This window comes from Ictidomys tridecemlineatus, chromosome 8, assembly GCF_052094955.1.
Source record: "Ictidomys tridecemlineatus isolate mIctTri1 chromosome 8, mIctTri1.hap1, whole genome shotgun sequence".
Taxonomy (NCBI): Eukaryota; Metazoa; Chordata; class Mammalia; order Rodentia; family Sciuridae; genus Ictidomys; species Ictidomys tridecemlineatus.
The window spans coordinates 20,799,564-20,818,695 of NC_135484.1; the positions used below are offsets into that span (position 1 = coordinate 20,799,564).

Genomic DNA, 19,132 nt, shown 5'->3' on the forward strand with positions numbered 1-19,132 from the left:
ATTCTTCATTCAAAGTCACTTAGTACCCTCAAAGTTAATGCCTTGATTGGTGCAGAGTCAGACTTTCAAATGAAAGGGTATAATGTGGATAAAAATCTGTAAAGTTGGTTCATACTGTAGGCCATAAGTGCGTGAATATGGTGGCACAACCAACAATTAAAGAGTTTAATGGAGGATAAAGCAACAGGAGTGAGAGCATATTCTTCCCCTGTACCAATGTGAGGGAATGAGAAAGACCTGAACTGTAGGTAGAACGGCAGGTACTGAAGATTCAAGCAACATTGGATAAGTTAAAGAAAAATTTCAACATTCAGAAAATTTCAACATTCTTACCTCAAAGTATAAAATTCTTTTCTTGCTGAAGAATGAGATTACTCAAAGCCAAGCTTAAAAGGCTGATCAGATGGGTTGTTGAAATATAAAAGCTCTTGTAATGAAAATCTAGCTAGATCTCAAGTGTGAAGCTGGGTGTGGACACAGAATGGACAGAATGGGTCAAGGACAAGGATGACCTCCAGGAAGACTGGATGGATCTGCAGATGCTCCCTGCTCTGCCTCGGAAGCCCTTCCTCCTTCTCTCAACACAAAGCAAAGCCAGGAGTGCTCAGAGTGGCATAGCCAGGAGTGCCCATGCCTGCAGCCAGACTGCTTGGGGATGATACCAACTCCATTAATTACTATGAGGCTCTGGGCAAGCTCCTTAAACCCTCCTTGGGCCTCCATTTACTAATCTGTAAAATGGTGCTAACAATGTAAACAAGATTATCAACCCAAAGGTTTTCTATGCCAATCCCCCCAGTGACGTGCAGAGGGCTGAGCACATGGCCTGGCACCGTATGCCAATATTACTGAAGAGAAACCTAAGACTGTTCTTCATGGCCCAGATGAAATAATAATAACCTCACAAGTGCAGAGTTCAAGAAGGGGAAAATTTACCACTATATCATCTTTTGCTTAAGGCATTTCTGAGTTGGTTTTCAAACTGTTCCAGCCATCAACAAAAACTTCCTAGTCCCTTGATGTTGACTACCTCAAAACACAGGGTTGACAATGAAGCCAGAGTCAAGACAACCTTGAGAAACCATTGAGCCCTCATTCAGAAGCTGGGAATCCTATTGGGTGGTTCTGAAAATTGTCATCCACCATCTCTTGGGACAGTGTCATGATGCAACTAGTACTGGAACTTTAGGAAACTTGCAGGAAAAGGTGAGTGCATTAGAGTATGTTCATACTTCTTTCCTACTGAAAGAAGGTCCTATAAGAAACAGATGTTTGCTCCTGGGTGGAGCTGCAATTTCCCACCAGTAATTTGTGTGGCAAACCCAAGGATTAGGGAGTAGACCAGTTGTCCCAAGTAGACTTCGATTTGTCAGTCTCACAAACACTTTGTGCTTCCCTACAGGATCCAGAGTACCCAAAAGCCACTACCAACTGTCCTGCTGTAGCTCCTGGGGCATTACACAACCCCGCCTAGTGCTTGTGGAAGGGAAGTATAAATGTGGGTGAGATTTACTGTTTTCTTCTAAGTGACAGAGATTCTCTGGGTAAAAGATGGATTAGGAACTCAAGGGCAAACATGTCTACCAAAAGGGCAGACTCTCCTGTGATGAGGTAAATGGTCTAAGGGCTCGATGTTCCAATCTGTATTTTACAAACTTCAGTAATCTCCATATCATGCTCCTAAATGTTGGTACATCCAACTATCTTCAATTATGAAATGTTTTTAATTGACTCTAAATTGAGATATCATAATTTTTACTTGTTTTATTCTATCCAATATCTATAAAATCACTGATCTGACCTCCATATTATGTACGTGTGTTTCCATATATATTAACTAAACACATAATTACTTTAATTTTAAAAAAATTATAATTTCATATGACACGTTGGAGAAAAATGTGCCTTAGTGATACAAAAATATACTCTTCTGTAAATAGTTTAAAATATTTTCTCCCATTAATTTTCTGTGCTGCTTAAGGGAATCAAATACACCCTCACATCTCACTGTAATGACATCTGGGCTGAGTGAGGCATGGGCTGTGTTGGGGGGAAGGCCAGGCCTCCACTTGGCTCCACCATTCCAGGAAGCTGCTCTTTAAGGGGACAACATCCATCAGAGGAAAGCAGCCCATGTGTGCCAACTGTCATAGCAGCAATGTGACAAGGAGAGCAGGACCCACAGCAGAAGAGGGGACACCCAAAAGCAAAATCTATGGTCACAGAGAGGTTGAGGACAAGCAGGATGTAATGCCACCCTCTCTTCCTAAATATCCTACAGGAGATGGCCTTAAGGGAGAAGAAAAATTACCCCTGACTATCTGAATGAGACTTCTCTACCTCACGCTACTTAAGCAATAGATTTCCTCTGTAATAAGCTAGGAATAAATAGTTATTTTACTTGGTTGACAAGAAAAAGAAGAGAAAACAGATTGCCACGTAACATAAAGCTATTGCCAAGGAGGAAATGAATAACAATGAAAAAATGTTGAAAGTCTATTGTGATATTTCAGTATTTATGGTAGGAAAACTCACTCACCCGGACCATAAAGCTGACTGAAATGTTAAACTGAAATATTTAAATAAGTAAGTGTTAGAGGTAAGGAGGAAAGAGGCCCATCCCAAGTCAAATCACTGTGCTTGGGATCTAAGGTATGGCCTGTGTGATTTAGGCTTGTTATCAGCCTTCTCACCCAAATGGTAAATCACTGCATGTTTCCAAGGAAGAGAACCCCAGGACACTCTGTGATTCAACCTGTGAGAGAGCACAGAACCTCCCCTGCTGGCGTTCACAAAATGAGGTCTATTATTCATTAGGAAAATATTGATGCACTCATAACTGGAATGTAATTTCTCTTTGGAGGTTCAGACAGTCAGAAACTATTCATTTAACCTCACATACTAGGGAGGATTTGTTCCCCTGCACCTTGCAGTGACATGGGTTCCTCCATTCTCAAAGCCAGAAGTGAGGCATCTGTGAATCTCTTTCTGGCCTCTCCTCCCTCCTTCCCTCTTACAGACTCCTGTGGTTATACCAGGCATAATTCAGGACACTCTCCCCATTTCAACATCCTTTGTCACTCTGGAGAAATCCCTTTTGCCATGTGAAGGCACATGTTCATGGTTTTAGGATTAGGATGAGGAACATTTCAAGGGGCACTGTCCTCCATGTGGACACACATGGAGGCCTCCAGCAGGTTCTTCTCCATCTAAGCACTTGCTTCTCTGCCCTCTAGACTGTAAGATTTATGAAGATAGTACCATAGATTTATTATCCTACTGGGTATACAGCAGTAGTGTACTAATTAACAGTCAACCACATGTTCTCCAGGAGAAAAAGAAAAGTGCCTCCATCAGTAGCTGTCCCAAGTTCCGCGGTTGGCATACTTCCATCATGGCCAATTTTGCGACAGTGATGTCACTTGATATGGAATTAAGACACACAGTTGCCCACCCCCAACTGATATAATAAATAACCACAAGGATATAAACAATAGTAAAATGGAGTAAAATAACTACTGCAGGGGGCTGGGGTGGTAACTCAGTGGTAGCGGGCTTACCTCAATACCACATAAAAATAAATAAATAAAATAAAGATATTGGGTCCATCAACAACCAAAAATATTAAAAAAAAACACTAGGACAGGATGGGTTTTGACTATAACCTTTGCTTTTATTTTAATATGATTTATTTAACTGCGACTATAGATACATGTAAATAAACTAATTTTTAATAAGGACTCTTTATCAGTCAGCTTAAAACCTTCCTCAAAACATAACAATCAATTCTTACAATTGTGAGAATTGTGCTGTAGGTATATAATAAATATTTGTTCATTCAATAAATGAAGTAGTATATCTAATGATAGTATATTAATGTATATTCAGATGTAAATCATCTGATTCATTTTTCTTTGCTAAAACATTAGTATTAAAATTAATTTTATTCTAATTTGAAGATAGGATACACTAAGTTTGAGCACTACCTCTGGTCACACAGCAATTTAAAAAGTAACACTTTGATCTTAGTTATTATTTCTTATTCAATTCTTTAGCTATTGTCAACCTTGGTGGGAATTATGTTGTTTAAAAGTATATTTAAGATATTTAACTATTTTATATGAAATGCAAACTAGTAGGTTAAATTTGAGACAAGCATTAAGAATATATTATTATCTTGATTTGGGAAAATTTTTCACATTCATAGTACCTGAAGAACAAAGTATGAATAATTAATATATTATTGCCAGGTATTATGATGCTAATCTTTAAAATTTTAAATTAAGAAGTGTCCTGAGAGCTTCTATTTATAATCCAAATGATAAAAAAATTCTTAAAAATTATTGAAATGAGACTTTCTATATTAGAATGCATATTTCCAGTTGCCTCTCCATAGTCCCTTTTAGTGAACAATACCCAAGTACTATGTAATATAACTTTTCTGCCTACCTTATACCTTCCCACCAAATCATAATGAACCTTCATAAGTCACATAAACATGACACTATTGAAGGTTTTCAGGCATTACTTCAGAATTAATGTGAATTACACAGCCAAGAAAAGTTTCAAAAGAAAGATGATATGTAACACCAACAATAGGATGATCAAAGATAAAATATTTGGCAAGAAAGCTTTCTAAAAAGCTTTCTAAAGTCAATACACAAAACACGACAAGGGAGAGAGGAGGAAAGAATAAAAGTGCATTGGACTAGACAAGGAGAATGAAGGAAGGGGGAGTGGGAACAGGAAAGACAGTAGAATGAATTAGACATAACTTTTCTGTGTCCATATATGAATACATGACCAGCGAAACTTCACATGTACAACCACAAGAATGGATCCTAATTAGAATAAGTTATAGTCCATGCAAGTATAATATGTTCAAATACACTCTACTGTCATGTATATCTAAAAAGAGCAAATAGAGGCTGGCTTTAAATTTATGATCCTCCTGCCCCAGCCTCCTGAGTTGCTAGGATTACAGGCATATGCCATTGTGCCCAGCTGAAATAAAATGTCTTCTATTGACTAAATAAATAAATAAATAAATAAATAAATAAATAAATAAATAAATAAATAAATAAATAAGTCAACGAGTCTTTTCCTATATTTAATAAAACAAAATATGGGGAAGGAATTACTTTTCAATGAAGGGTGGTGAGTACACTTCCAAACATGTGTGGGCCAGTGTTGCTAAATGCACAGATTATGGAGAAAATCTTAGCAAGCAGAAGAAAGAGAACTCTGCAGACAGAACATATAACTTATAGAATTAAATTTGCAAAATTAACAAGAAATGTCATAATTATCAATATTTTGTTGCTATGAATAAAACATTTTGATTCGCTTGATGTAGACTGATTAACCAATGTAGAATTGTTTTTTCATTAACTTATATAAAACTTGGTTAAAAAAAATCAAGTTTATACTATCATAGCTTGAAAGCAAAAAATCCATTTAGACATCTTGGAACCACACTTATGGATTTTGATTGGGATCAAAATTCAAAGCCACAGTCAATGAAGATTATTTCTGACAGCCATCATACAAGAACCATCCATCCCAGGCAGCTCTAATTTCATGATTTACTTACACACTTCCTGTGGTAGAACTGCTATCAGTGAGGAAAGATCCATTAGTTCTTTCCATCTGGGCCAGTCTGAAAAAATGAAAATAAGGACATCAGATAGTGTGGCTGCAGAGAACATAGTCAACTGAGAGCACATCCACAGTCATTGCCATAGTTTTAACAGAGAAGGGTTCAAATCTGCTAACAAGATTATAAAACTAAAATGGAATCTAACATCCAGCTACATTTCTATCACCACTGCCGTAAGGCCTTAGGCCTCTATCTTCCAGCAGACTGTATTGTCCCCTACCCATCTCTCAGGCCCTCTAGCTGGTCTTCTACATTGAAGGGGGGTTATATTCCCACACAAATCCAATTATGTTTTTTTCATGTGTAAAGGCCCTCTACAACTTTCCTTTCCCTAGGGACAGGATCCAACTCATTAACAACTGGGCCCTTCACCCTCAGACCTCAACTTCTGCCCCCCATGCTTTCTCCCTCTTTCACCCTTTCCCCTTCCTGCAGTTGAGAAAAGAAGCCACATTCTTTCCCAGTCTCATGTTTTTGAGTATATTTTCCCATCAGCCTCAGCAACCCTTTCTCCAAAAATTCTACTTGGTCCTGATTCAGTTCAAATGTTATTAGTTTTGTGACCCTTAAACTGGTGTTTTCAAGCATAGCCAGTTACTAGGACCATAAATGCCTAGTGTTAACTACTTCTCTGAAAATCTGTGCATACCATCAAGACTGCCCTATATTTTATATTGCTTAGGAGCTCGAAAACAAACCCCTATAATAAAGCATTAGTGTGCACTTAATTACATATTGTAATTCATAGATGTACCATCTCCTGAGAGTACTTTCAATCCCTGCTTTCATTCACCAAAATTGGGTCACATTATCTAAATCCTGCCTGTACCGTGTTTGGATTCTCATGAGCTCAGTAATCACAGCCTATTGAGATTTATTCTTCACAGAATATAGCGCAGGTGTTTGGTAAAGTACAAACTGCAATGCAAAGAGAGCCCAGATTCCAAATATAATGGAATTGCGGCTCCTGCAAAAGAACATTCCTTAAATGAAGATAGGTTAATAGTATTAGATTAATACAGAAATAGATATTATCCAGGGTGACAGTGGGGCAGAAGCCTCCTGTCAAATTTCTTACCTTGTGGCATACTGTTCTATTCTTGAATGGGTGTCATCGTGGAACAGCTGAGGAGACTGCGAAGGGCTGTTCAGGAAAAAACAAAGGGTGGTTTTATGTCAAATACTGATCGATGTTACTAGCAGGGATGTTAGTTTTAGTTTAGATAAATAATGAATTTGCCATGCAAACAAACCACCAGGATTGTTACCCAGGGTGTAGATGTATTACTTTAGAACAGGAGTTTAGCCATCATCCGCATGCTAGAAGGCCTGATCAGAACACCAAGCTCAACACTGGGCTGTGAATACTCACTCATAGTGCTCTGGCCACATACTGATGAGCGTGACGGGACTGCAAGGAGGGGAGAGGAGACAAAAGTCACAGAACAACACTTCAGAGCAGTCCCAGACAAAGGGCGGGGCATTCCACTCATACATCTACCTGACATCCATCATGGGGAAACCAAAAGTAACAGAAGTCACAGCTTATGCTAGAGAAGATGCTGTGTGTTCAAGTGTCTGTAGGGGCCTTTCTGGTCAGTCTTAGGTCTAATAGGATATTTGTTACAGGGGAATAGCAAATACATTTAAAAACTAAGAAAAAAAAATACTCAGGATGTTCTATAATAGCTCAAAATGCTAGAACAATGTTAATGAAAGCATTCTATATCATTCTGAGAGAAGATGTAATCATATTCTTGTTTTTCCTGGAAAAGAAGCTTGATCAGAAAGGTGTAGTTAAATATGTAACACCTGATTATATATTAATGGCAGAGTTGAAGTAAAATTAGATTTTTCTGATTCTTCACCCAATTTTAAATGAAAAACTCACACCCAGGTGTACACAGAGTATCTCCACTTCACGGATAGTTGGAAAAAGATGCAACCTACATCCCTCCCCTATAGTCCTCTAAATTGCCACAGCATCAATAAAACCAAAAGCAACATCTCTAGAGCAGGATATGTTGTCTTCAGACAAAATTTCCTCCAGAATTTCAATCTAGGAAACTGACAGATGACAATATGTTCTGCTCCACTCAGGGGCTTGGGTCTGCAGTGGGATTGTTCAGCATCACTTGAAGCTGAACAGTCTCTCACACTGCCTAGGAATCCCCAAGCCTCCATAAAATGCCTCTGAAAACATTCGATCCTAATAAAAGCCAGTTCAGGGGGTGGGGTTGTGGCTCAGTGGTAGAACACTTGCCTTGCATGTGTGAGGCACTGGGTTCAATCCTCAGCACCACATAAAAATAAAGGAAAAAAAAAGGTATTGTGTTATGTAAACTAAAAAAAAAAAAAATTAAAAAAAAAACCAACCTAGTTCAAACCCCAACTTTTATTTCCATGGAGGGGGAAGGGCAACAAATGTAGAAATTAAAAAGTACAAAGAATACTAGTTCTATACTTAAATAAATAAATAAATACAGTTTCCTGCAAAAGCTAATGCAGATTTAAGCAAAATTATTCTAGATTTCCTTGGTTCTCCTAGCTCTATTTTATGTCCATACCTAAGAGACAGTTAATGATGTCTTTATCTCTGACTGTGAAGCACAAGTCAATATCTGCATGGCAAAGACTAAAAAGAGATGAAAGGTCATCTTTTGGGGATGAAAAACTACAAGTCTTCAGACCTACTTTCAAAAACCCTGTGTTTGTCAGAATATCTAATCTGTAAGTAGCCTTGATTATACAGGTGCAAAATAGATACAAGAACAACTAAAAAATAAAACAACAACAACAAAAAAACCAGTATTATTCCTTACTCTTTTTACATCACTTCTTTTCGTTAACCTGAAATAAGGAGGTTAAATGTCAGAAGGCTGACTGGCTACACACTTTGTAAAAACAGTAACTGCCTGAGATTGTTGCTAAATTCAAGTGTGCAACAACATTTGACATGAACTTTAAACGGAAGAAAAATGTGTATTTTTGATCTGAACAGACCTTGGGAAAGCTTTGTGAAACTGCTTGACTGCTTCTGGTGAAGTTAATTCAGTTAGAACAAAAGTGATTCATGAACTGAGATAAGGGTGGCAGGGGCAAAAAACCATGTGAAGAGTTTCTGGAAAGAAGTTTATTTTTTTATGGAAAATTTTTAGCAAAAGAAACAGAGATTAAAAAAAAATCTAACTTTAGGCTTCCTAGGCTTCAAAGCATTTTGACTTGAAGGAAAAAAAAAACATTAAGTGATAAACTTTCACATTTAATTCTGGAAGGGAAAAATAAGGCTCTACTGAGTAGTAAGAACCTGTGGTTATTAAAGAGGGTTGAAAGTGAGACCAGGCCTGGGTATGCAGATCAGTGGTGGAGGGCTTGCCTGGCATTCCTAAGACCTAGATTCAAACCCCAGCATTGAAAATAAGTAATTATTAATTCTGATGGTGGTGATACCAATTGGTGTGTTAGCACAGACTTATACTACAGCCTCTCCTTGTTTTACAGTGTGCTGGTAGAGTAGGGTGTTTTGGTTAATCTCACATAAATAATGCAAGGAATTGGAATCTGTTAGACTTCATAATATGTGAAATGAAACCCAGACTTCAAAGAATGTTGTGATGTTTAAGGCACCTTTTTAGTGCCTTAAATTCTCAGCAGTCTGTTACTTATGCTTCTGGGTTTTTTTGCTTTCCTCAATCCACATGTCCCAAGGCAGGTCACTGGGATCCCAGCTGCTCTATTATATATAAATTCTCAATGGCTCCCCACAGCTCTGAGGATAAACTCCAAAGGCTCTGGTGTGGCTTACAAGGCCCTTCGTTTTCTGGCTTCTAGTTCTTTTTCCACTCTCACTTCTTGCCACTATTCTGGGCTTCCCACCCATTTCAGAAACTTATCATCCTCCATCCTTTTGAAAATGCTTACATTGCCCCCAAACTGTCCCTATTCCCCCTCCAAGTGCACCAATCAATCACAAGTTGCCTTATTCGTCTTTCAGATCTCAGCTTAGCTCTCTCTTCCTCCCAGTCCAGTGCTTCTGCAACCATAACCACTCCTACTATGAACTGGTTCTTGCTACAGCAAAATCTTTTTTTTTTTTAATTATGAAACTCATCTATTCACTTCTACCAATACCAGAGACAGGTGTCTATTTCACTTTTTGCATCTTTAAGGAAACCAAACTAACCAACCATTTTAGTGGATAATCATCTCTCACAGCACTCAAATTACTTTTGTTTTTATTTTAGCTTGTTTCTCAGGTTTGTTTTCCATTATACACTTTTTAATCAACTTCCACTTATTTATTTTTTGAAACATCTTACATAAATTGCCATGAAACTAATGTAATAAACCTTAGCTTGGGTATCTTTAACCCCTTTAAAAATAGTTCTTTTTTTATCCCATAAATATTTTTCATGCATATATAATCACTACTCGGAGGATAAAACATGACATTTTACAAGATGAAAGAGAAAGAAGCAAAAGAAAACTCTAATCAGCTCCATAAATAACTTCAACACCTTCACCACTCCACTGGTTTTTCTCCAATGTTCTCCTCCCACAAATAGGAGAATAAATGTAATCAAACTTTTTTACTACCCTCTCACCAGAAGATGAAGTGGCCCTGTACTAGAAAGGGCTCAGGAGACAAATGAACTACCCCAAATCCAAAGAGCTCCGACTAGGATTTGAAAAAGAACATCTGCCCACTGTATTCAGCAGCTCATAAATCTTCTTCAATAAGGATCCTATGCATTGATTTAATCTGATACTCCTCCTTTTCTTTCTCTTGTTTCCCTCTCACTGATAAATTTATGTACAATGACGTGAGGCATTTTTAGCAGTGTACCCCAAAATTGGTGCATAAAATCATTTGACATGTTTTTCTGTTAATTTGCAGGTTAAAAGAGTCATTCATACTGGCACGATTGATTCTAATGATGACTGGACATCAAAAGGCAAACTATTGAAAGTATTTAAAAAGAGTATGAAAGATATATCTACCTGCATGCTTCAGGTGAAAGATGTAGATATTTGGGATACAAAATGCCAATGGTTTATCAAAAGAGCACAAGGTACATTGCTTAATTCAAACCTATCAAATGACCCTATAAATTAAAGCACCAAGTGGTAATTCTATGGTTTAGACAGCCACTACAAAGGTTAGTTGGATCTGATATAAACAGATGTAAAAGCTTATCATAAGGTGTTCAGCTTAGTTAAACAGTAAATTCTATTATAAAACAAGAATTAGCAGAATTATCAGAAGAATAATATTAGCAGAATTATTTTACTAGAATTATTAAACAAAAAGGCAAAACCATACCCACAAACAAAAGAGAAGACCAGAAATAGACATTTGCTGAATATATGTAAATAGCTCCCCCCTCCCTCCATGAAGAATTGAACCCAGGAGGCTTAACCAGAGCCATATCCCCAGCAATTTTTTTTTTCTTCTTTTGAGACAGGGTCTTGCTAAGTTGCTTATGGCCTTGCTAAGTTGCTGAGGCTGGCTTTGAACTTACAATCCTCCTGCCTCAGCCCCACAAGCTGCTAGTTAAATAGCTCTCCTTAAACTAACATTGATCTCATAAAATTTGTTCTAATTTGAACAGTGGAAAAAACAATTAGGAACGTCACGTACCTGAACTGTACACAGTTTGTTATTAAGCAGAATTATCAAAAAGTTTGAATTCTTTCTTATACTCTATATGTGCACGTGTTATATGGACCTTTCTATATATAAAAGAAAGATTCATGTGCTCAGAAATTCAGAAAAGTTCCTGTTCTACCAGGCTACCATGGGGATAAAAGAAAAAAATATCAGACCAAGTCATCTGTTCTATTTTGACATTTTTGAGCCACTGACTGTCAGAACACATTGGACTACTACGATTCTCTGATTATCTCTCATATTCAAAATAAAATGAAGTATGACAAGCCACTCTGGTGATGATTAGCAATACAAGTTGATTTCCCCAGATGCAACCACAAAAGCATGGCCTTGGCAAGCATTTTTAAATTGTCTTAAAGTGATTCAAAGACTTAAATTTTTTTCAATTTTGATCTTCATATATAATTGTTTAGTAACATAAAATTACTTCCTTGCATTTCTTCTAGCTCATTTAAAGCCATTTTTTTTCCTTTTCCTTTCAAACTATAAATTTTTATTTTACTTAGCTTTATAAATCCTATAGCAATTATGGTATTTTAGAATTTTATTTATGGTCATCAACTCAAAATACATACTTAAAAATATTAATATATACTTTGAAATTTTCTATTGCATGTAATACATAAAGCTGTTTCATTTTGCTGCTTTCATCTTTAACAGAAAAGAGATAAGAAAGGTAATGGGATTTTGATAAGATTTTTAGCATAGATGAGTATGTGAAGCAAGAGATTGAGTATGACTAATAAATTTCTATTAAAAAAGATTAAAATGCACTATGAGAAATAGCAAAAACAACTCCAAAGGGGAACGGGGATGAGAAAGCACTAATATTAAAATTTTATTTAAGTACTTTTAAAAGGAAAAAGAGATGCTCAAGAAAAGAGGTCACCAGTTTGGAAACACATACAAGATTAATGTGTTTAAGCTGCAACACTGTCAAATGTAAATAACTAAGATTCATAATTGTAAAGACTGATTCCAAGGAATTTACCTCCCAAGACAGAACATTTTATCAAAACACAAATCTTTTTGGTTTTAATTTCTCATGTGCTACTAACATTAAAAAAAAAAAACAACATAAGGTGTAAATGTTCATAGAATATTTAATTAAAAATGGAACTTACGTCTCCAAGTTGTCACCTTCAAGAACTGTCTGAACAGGCAGGTAGCCAAGCCGAGGATGTTTAGCAAAGTATTTCTTTGACCTGAACTTGTTCTTCAGCACCTTTGTGAAGTCCCGGACATCTTCCCCAGATGTTGTCTGTGAGATTGAAAAAATTACACTTCTCATGAAAATCAAAGGAGATTACTCTCTACAATGAAATTAGAGTAAACTGATGCAATTTAATACCAACCATTGGCTAGTTTTATGAATTTCTGGAATTATACATGATATTATGAAAATACATGGCAACTGGTATTCACTAAATGTATCCAGTGATTGATGTTTTAAATTTTCTCTTGAAAATAAACCAAAACTATACATTTCCCCAATATTTTATGACTTGAATCAAAAAGTTAAATTACTTTTAGAAATATTATTGCTTGATTTCTATTGCTAAAATGATTTGATGTTTAAAAAGTAGTGATGACGACTAGTAACATAAACTGAGTGAGTGATAAATGTTATTTATTTACTCTGCTGTGTGCTCCCTGCCCACAACCTGTCTTTTATTTCACAAGTATTGCCCAGGACTCATATGAACTTGTTTTGAAAAGAGAAAGTTTAAAATATAGCTATATTTTAAAACAATTAATTAGTCGGCATTTACATAGCTGTGCTACTTTTTAGGATACTCCCTTTCCATCTAAATATGTTTGCTTCTAATAAAGACTAAGGGAAACTTTTGATTCTACTCTAGGCTTGCAAAGAACAGAGGCATGAATAGTCCCAAAGCCAGTTATGAACTAAAATTCATCATCAATTCTCACATTATTAAAACAAATAACTTCCAGCAAGGACAGACCTGCACAATCATTAGGCCTTGACTCGAGATTTATAATGTCAAAACATTTTCTGACTAACTGAAAATGAACTATAAGGATCTGAAGTTATATGGATACCGACCATCTCAGATATCTAACAGACATGCAGAAAAAACAAATTAAAAAAGAAATCAAGGCAACTTTGTGTAGGAAAATGGGTTGCTATAAGAGATGGTGGTCTGTGAATATTCAGATTTTATCAAGCAGAATAGGAGAGAGAATAAAGTTGGGAGTCAAGAAGGAAATGCAGAGAATGAATATCTGGGACTGAGCATAAAACTGAAAACATATCCCTCAACTGCAGAGGATACTCATAGCTTTTATAATACCACAATAATTTAGTTTATAGATAGACTGCTTCTGAATGCCTTGTAAAAATGGCTAAGGGAAGAAGCTTTTCATAACAGAAATGCCAAAAGAAGAACCTTGTGTTAGGATAAGCATTTGTGGCCCAATTATTTCTATGTCTGCTCTTAGCACATTGTTAATATACATAGAAATACTTGATGAAGTAATGTACTCCAGCCTTTACTTGGACTGTCTCCAAGCCTGGCAATGGAAAGGTTTGGATCTCCTAGGCTAGTGGTTTTCAAGTACATCTAGGTCTCCAATTTCCACCCTGAGTTGGGTGGGCAGGAGAAAATGCCAGTGGTCAAGTCACCAAGTTCTTTATCCAGTATGCCTTAAACGAGGCAGCATATATTGTACAATTTGGTGGTTATTAGTGTATTCAGAGCTGAACAACTATCACCACTATATAAGTACATAATATTTCATTACCCCTCAAAGAAACTCCATACCTCCATCCCCCAAGCCTGGCAAGCTCTAATCTATTATCTGTCTCTATGAATTTGTCTGTTCTGGACACTTCACAGAAATGGATTCATATGATACATGGTCTTTTATGACTGGCTTCTCTCATTGAGTATAATGTTCCAGTTTATTTATATCTGGGTTCCTACATGGACTTATGCTTAGGAAAAAATTACAAATCACCCCAAAACACAAGTCTAATTCCACATCATATATTGTTTAGTAAATATATTCAACATATGGAAGACCATGGGAAAACCAACCAACAAAAAAACCTCCTTTCTACCCCTCCTACTATCACCACAACCAACCAACCAACCAAGCACGTACCTTCTCAGAAAGTTATAACAGAGACTGAAATTCAATTGTTTTTAATAGTGTATAGATTTGCATTAAAAAATAGTGCATATTCACACAGAAAAAGAACATTTTTATTTCCTCAATGATTTTCATACTGAGGGGGAAAAAAACCTCTCACCCAAAGCTGTAATCTTAGGACATTAATTCACTAGTGCCATAAACCTCATGCAATATTAAAAAAATATGAAATGTTATTCATCCCACAGAAACTAGGGATTAGATTCAGGGTAGCAGAATGTAATTCTTCTGTTGGGATAGAGCCAAGAAAATGAATTAAACCCACTTTTTCATCAAAAAATGTTAAAATATTTATATATATTTGGTCTAATTTGCTATCTAATGACAGTTACTAATATTTCTCTAAATTATAGTATAGTGGTTTGGTTAAAAAATAAAAGAAGAAGAAAGAGGACCATGTACCTAACAAATTAAATATAGTCAAATTGAACTCTATCTTCACAGTATAGACATGACACTTTGTTTTTAAAAAGCAAATAACTATTACTATGCTATAACTTTCCATTTCATCTCCTTATTATGGCTTACCATAATAGGGAGTCCTGTCATAATAGGGAGATGAAATGGAAAGGAACACTCATTACTGTCCAAATTATCCAACATTTTAAATGACACATGCACTTCATGACAGATTGGGTTTTTGTTTACTGCCGTAAGGACAAAAAAAGATTTTGCAGATCCCATTACAAATGAGTGCAGTAACACACTAACATAGAACCTTGGACCTCATAATTAATTTTCTTTCAATCTCATCTAACTGCCATGACTTGTAAAGACATTATTATCAGTTATTTGACCTGAAAAGAAACTAACATTAAGCCTTCAAGAACTCCAGTCAAGTTCACTAAAGAGAAAGCTGTTATGGCAAACGTGGGCCTTTTCATCACATCAGCACTAGGTCACTACAAGAAAAATGGAACCATTTTAAGTTTTGTAGGAGAAAGAAACCATAGCCCTTGACAAAAATATCTGTTATTACATTCTGAAATCTCTCTTCATTTTAAACAAAACAGTGCTAAGATGCCATTGGTTGATCTTTTAGAAATTTACGTTGAAATGACGTTATAGATTTAAATTGTATCAAATGTTTAATGCAACTACCATTAGAAAGAAAATATAAATAAGGGAGTAAAAAGAAGGAAGGAAGGAAGGAAGGAAGGAAGGAAGGAAGGAAGGAAGGAAGGAAGGAAGGAAGGAAGGAAGGAAGGAAACTGTAAACTGGCTATTCAGTCACCCAAAGATAACCACTCTTAAAATTTTGGAGACTAGACTGATATATATTTCAATCTTTATTATTGTAAAATAGAGACAAACACAACAAGTTATGGCTTCATGAATTATCATGTGACAATACCATCTGATTAAGCTAATGGAGTTCTGCTGAATATTCTAGAAGCCTTTTCCATTCGCAACTCCCTTTTCCTCTCCATAATAAACATTATGCTCATTTTTATGTTATAAATAACTTATTTATATTTTGAAAGTAGTTTTATCACTCCACCTTCTATCCCTAAATATTATGGTTTATTCTTGTGCATATTAAAAAGTCCAGTACTGATTAATTATTGTTTTCAATCCATAGTCTTCTCCTCTACACCTGCCTTTTTTTTTTTTATTTGTCTGTTGGAAAACCCAGGCAAGTTGACATATACAGTTTTCCAGACTCTCAATTTTGGAAAAATGTGCATTTCTGTTGCAATTCATCATGTCCCTCTGTCCTCTAGCTATCTTGAAAATTACCAGCTAGATCCAGAGAATGCATCAGAGTCAGGTTTGATCTTCTGGTAAGAGTGGTGGTATTTGGCCAGATTACCCGAGGTCATTTCTCTTTTGTTATTCTGGCAGGTTCTCATGAGGAATGCAACTGTATCCATTCACTGGGGGCTACAAAATGGTGATGCTATCATTCATTTTTCATTTATTAGTTGAAATGCTTTTATGGAAAAACATTCCTACATCTACTATTTAGCTACTCAATGATACAGTTCATTTAGAAAGGCAGGATAAATGTTTGACTGTATTTCCTTTATTGACCAATTTTCATTATTGAACTGGTTTCTTATCATCCTTCAAAGATAACCAATCTCTTTCTTTTTTTATTTGTTTGTTTGTTAAATACCACTATGAACTCAGATTTTAACATCTCTGATGGGTTTCAATCTATAGAAATTTTATCATTATTGAAGCTCTAGTTGTCTGATCTTTGGCTGGGACACCACTTTGAGGGTTAGGTTTCAACATATGACTTGGGGGGAGAGGGAACATAGACATCCTGTCTGTAGTAGCACTTAACCATGAGCCTTCTTGGTCTTGCTTCCTAACTCTCACTCCTCACCCAGCACACCCTTAGGGCCAGACTTCTCCCTTTCAGTTCTTTGCTCTGAGCTGCTTAATGCTGGTTCTATTCCCAACAGTTAATCCCTTACATGGGAAAAGTCCTTTTTCTACAGGAAAGCCTTAGTACATTACGTCTGAGAACTCAGAGGGCCAGAGCACCATTCGAATCAGAATTACACACCTTCATATCTTGGCTCTAGGCAAGGCTCTCCCAGGTGGAGCTCTGCTCTAGAACCAGACCTTGGTGTTTTCCACGGAGTATCTGCGGGTGGTCACTGAGTGACACCCAATTTTAATTTTGAGAATATCTTATCACCTATTTGTGTTATAAACATTGTCTGTGGATTTGAGGTCTTGCTGTCTAGTGGCCCTGTCTCTTTCTCTGTAACTATTTCAATAAATGGGAGGAAAATGACAAAGGAAAAAGAGACTGAAAAAGTTGAAGTCACACAACCACCATCTGCCTCAAGTCCCCCTGGATGGGTTTCTAACAAGCACACAAGAACGCACATACAAAAATGAGAGCTGCCCTTCAAATTGTCATTTCTGGAGAGCTAATGATAGTGAGTGATTCTGAAAAACATTTTAGAACTGAACCCAGAGAGACAAGTGGGTATATAAAACTCAAATTATCCTTTACTCCACTCTGTAGTTAGGTAGCAGTAAGATAATGGAAACTTATTTGAAGGATAAGAAGTAACCAGATCTTGACTTGCTCCCCAACAACAAATACACATGAATGAATAAAATATGAAAAGGTATTATTGAATTATAAAATCTACTCTGAGATAAACCCATGCATGTGTCTATGAAAACTTTAAAGAAAATCCTGCAGAAGATGGAATCAGATGGATTTTCACTCTTCAGATTCTATTTTACCAGCAACGATAATAACAAAAAAGGAATATTCTGAATTTTCTTCTAATTATTCCTTGACTGACAAAAACGAAAGACCCGTTATATGGAGCATGATTTTCAGTTATTCTCTTTTGCTGAGTTGTAAACCTATATATTAGAGCACATGTATTGCTCAGTGTGTCTGTGTTCGTATTTCAAACTGTGTATTGTTAGCTTAAATGCAGACGTCTATGCATTATTAAACTTCAAAAACATTGATAAATGGCTAAAAGGCTTTTCCTTCTCTTTAATGTGAATCACAAACAGCAACAAGGCTAAGGTGCAAAAGACTCTAGAATTCAGAAATGAATTCTAAGCCCCCACAGTATTCATAATCAAATAGGTCCTTGAATAAATTCCTTTACGACTTTAGCCACTGTTAACTCCAAAGATCCACAGAGCTGCACATACAAAGGAGCTTTTTACAATGATGCCAAATAATCTCAAGCCAAAATACACAATTTCTAATTAATAAACAGTTTAAATAAAATAACAACAAACCCATAAATAAATAAATAAATAAATAAACAAAACCCATAGTTGGCTTTAAATCTCTCAATTGTTTTGTTTTTTTTGTTTTTTTGAGGGAGGTCAGTTCATAACTTGAGATGACAGTATCATCTATTTCAACAAATACTCCTATATTAGATTTCTAACTATTTTCTACAATGAGTTATATACAGAGGAAAATAAGGGAGTTCAAGATATAAATCAAGATTATATAAAAAAAAAAAAACACAGTCATTTGGTACCTTAGTAGAATAATGAAACATTACCCTTTGATTCATGCATAAGTGCTAAAATCATTGTTAACAGCACCCTCATTAGCAAGATTTACTTCTTAAATATAGAAGTCAATCGTCCCCAGTGGTACATGTGTATTTTTAAGCAGTATGTTTCATTATCATAGGACTTATTTTAAAGACATTCTCAAAAGTTTTTTTTGTTTTTTTTTAAGTGAAAACTAACGTCTCAGTGTTTAAGTTCCACTGATTTCAACAAGCTGAAATTCAGACACATTTGAATTCTATGGATAGATGAAATCAGTAAGAGAGGCTCAGAGCTTTTTAAGTCTTCAGGAAAAAATATGAAACCAAAAAATTAACATTAACAATATCACCACGGGTCAAGAACAAGTAGGCAATAATTCGCCCAAAGTAAAATGTCCAAATTTCCCTTTAAAAACTAATGACACAATCTAAATGCACCAGACTTACTGGGAAACAGCATAGGGTGGACGAGAACTAAAAAATCACTTTAGGAGGCTGAGGTCAGAGAAATAGTAATGATGCTGCATTTTTTGCATATTGGCCAATATCCCAAACCACATCTGAAGAAGCAAGACTGCCAAAAACAAACTATACGAACTCAACAAAGAATGAATCAGCACT

General features: G+C 36.0%; 1 protein-coding gene across 11 annotated transcripts in view; it reads right to left on the reverse strand.

Annotated features, from left to right (window-relative positions):
• Positions 1–19,132, reverse strand: part of Utrn (utrophin) — a 508,932-nt gene that overhangs the window by 20,670 nt on the left and 469,130 nt on the right. For 9 of the 11 annotated variants that reach the window (XM_078018961.1, XM_078018962.1, XM_078018964.1 and 6 more), the window contains 4 exons: positions 12,455–12,591; positions 7,032–7,070; positions 6,738–6,803; positions 5,594–5,659 (listed from right to left, as the gene is read on the reverse strand). In XM_078018961.1, coding sequence (XP_077875087.1) covers positions 5,594–5,659; positions 6,738–6,803; positions 7,032–7,070; positions 12,455–12,591 — 308 coding nt within the window. The remainder of the gene's footprint in view (positions 1–5,593; positions 5,660–6,737; positions 6,804–7,031; positions 7,071–12,454; positions 12,592–19,132) is intronic. The other 2 variants (XM_078018965.1, XM_078018969.1) reach the window with 1 other exon arrangement.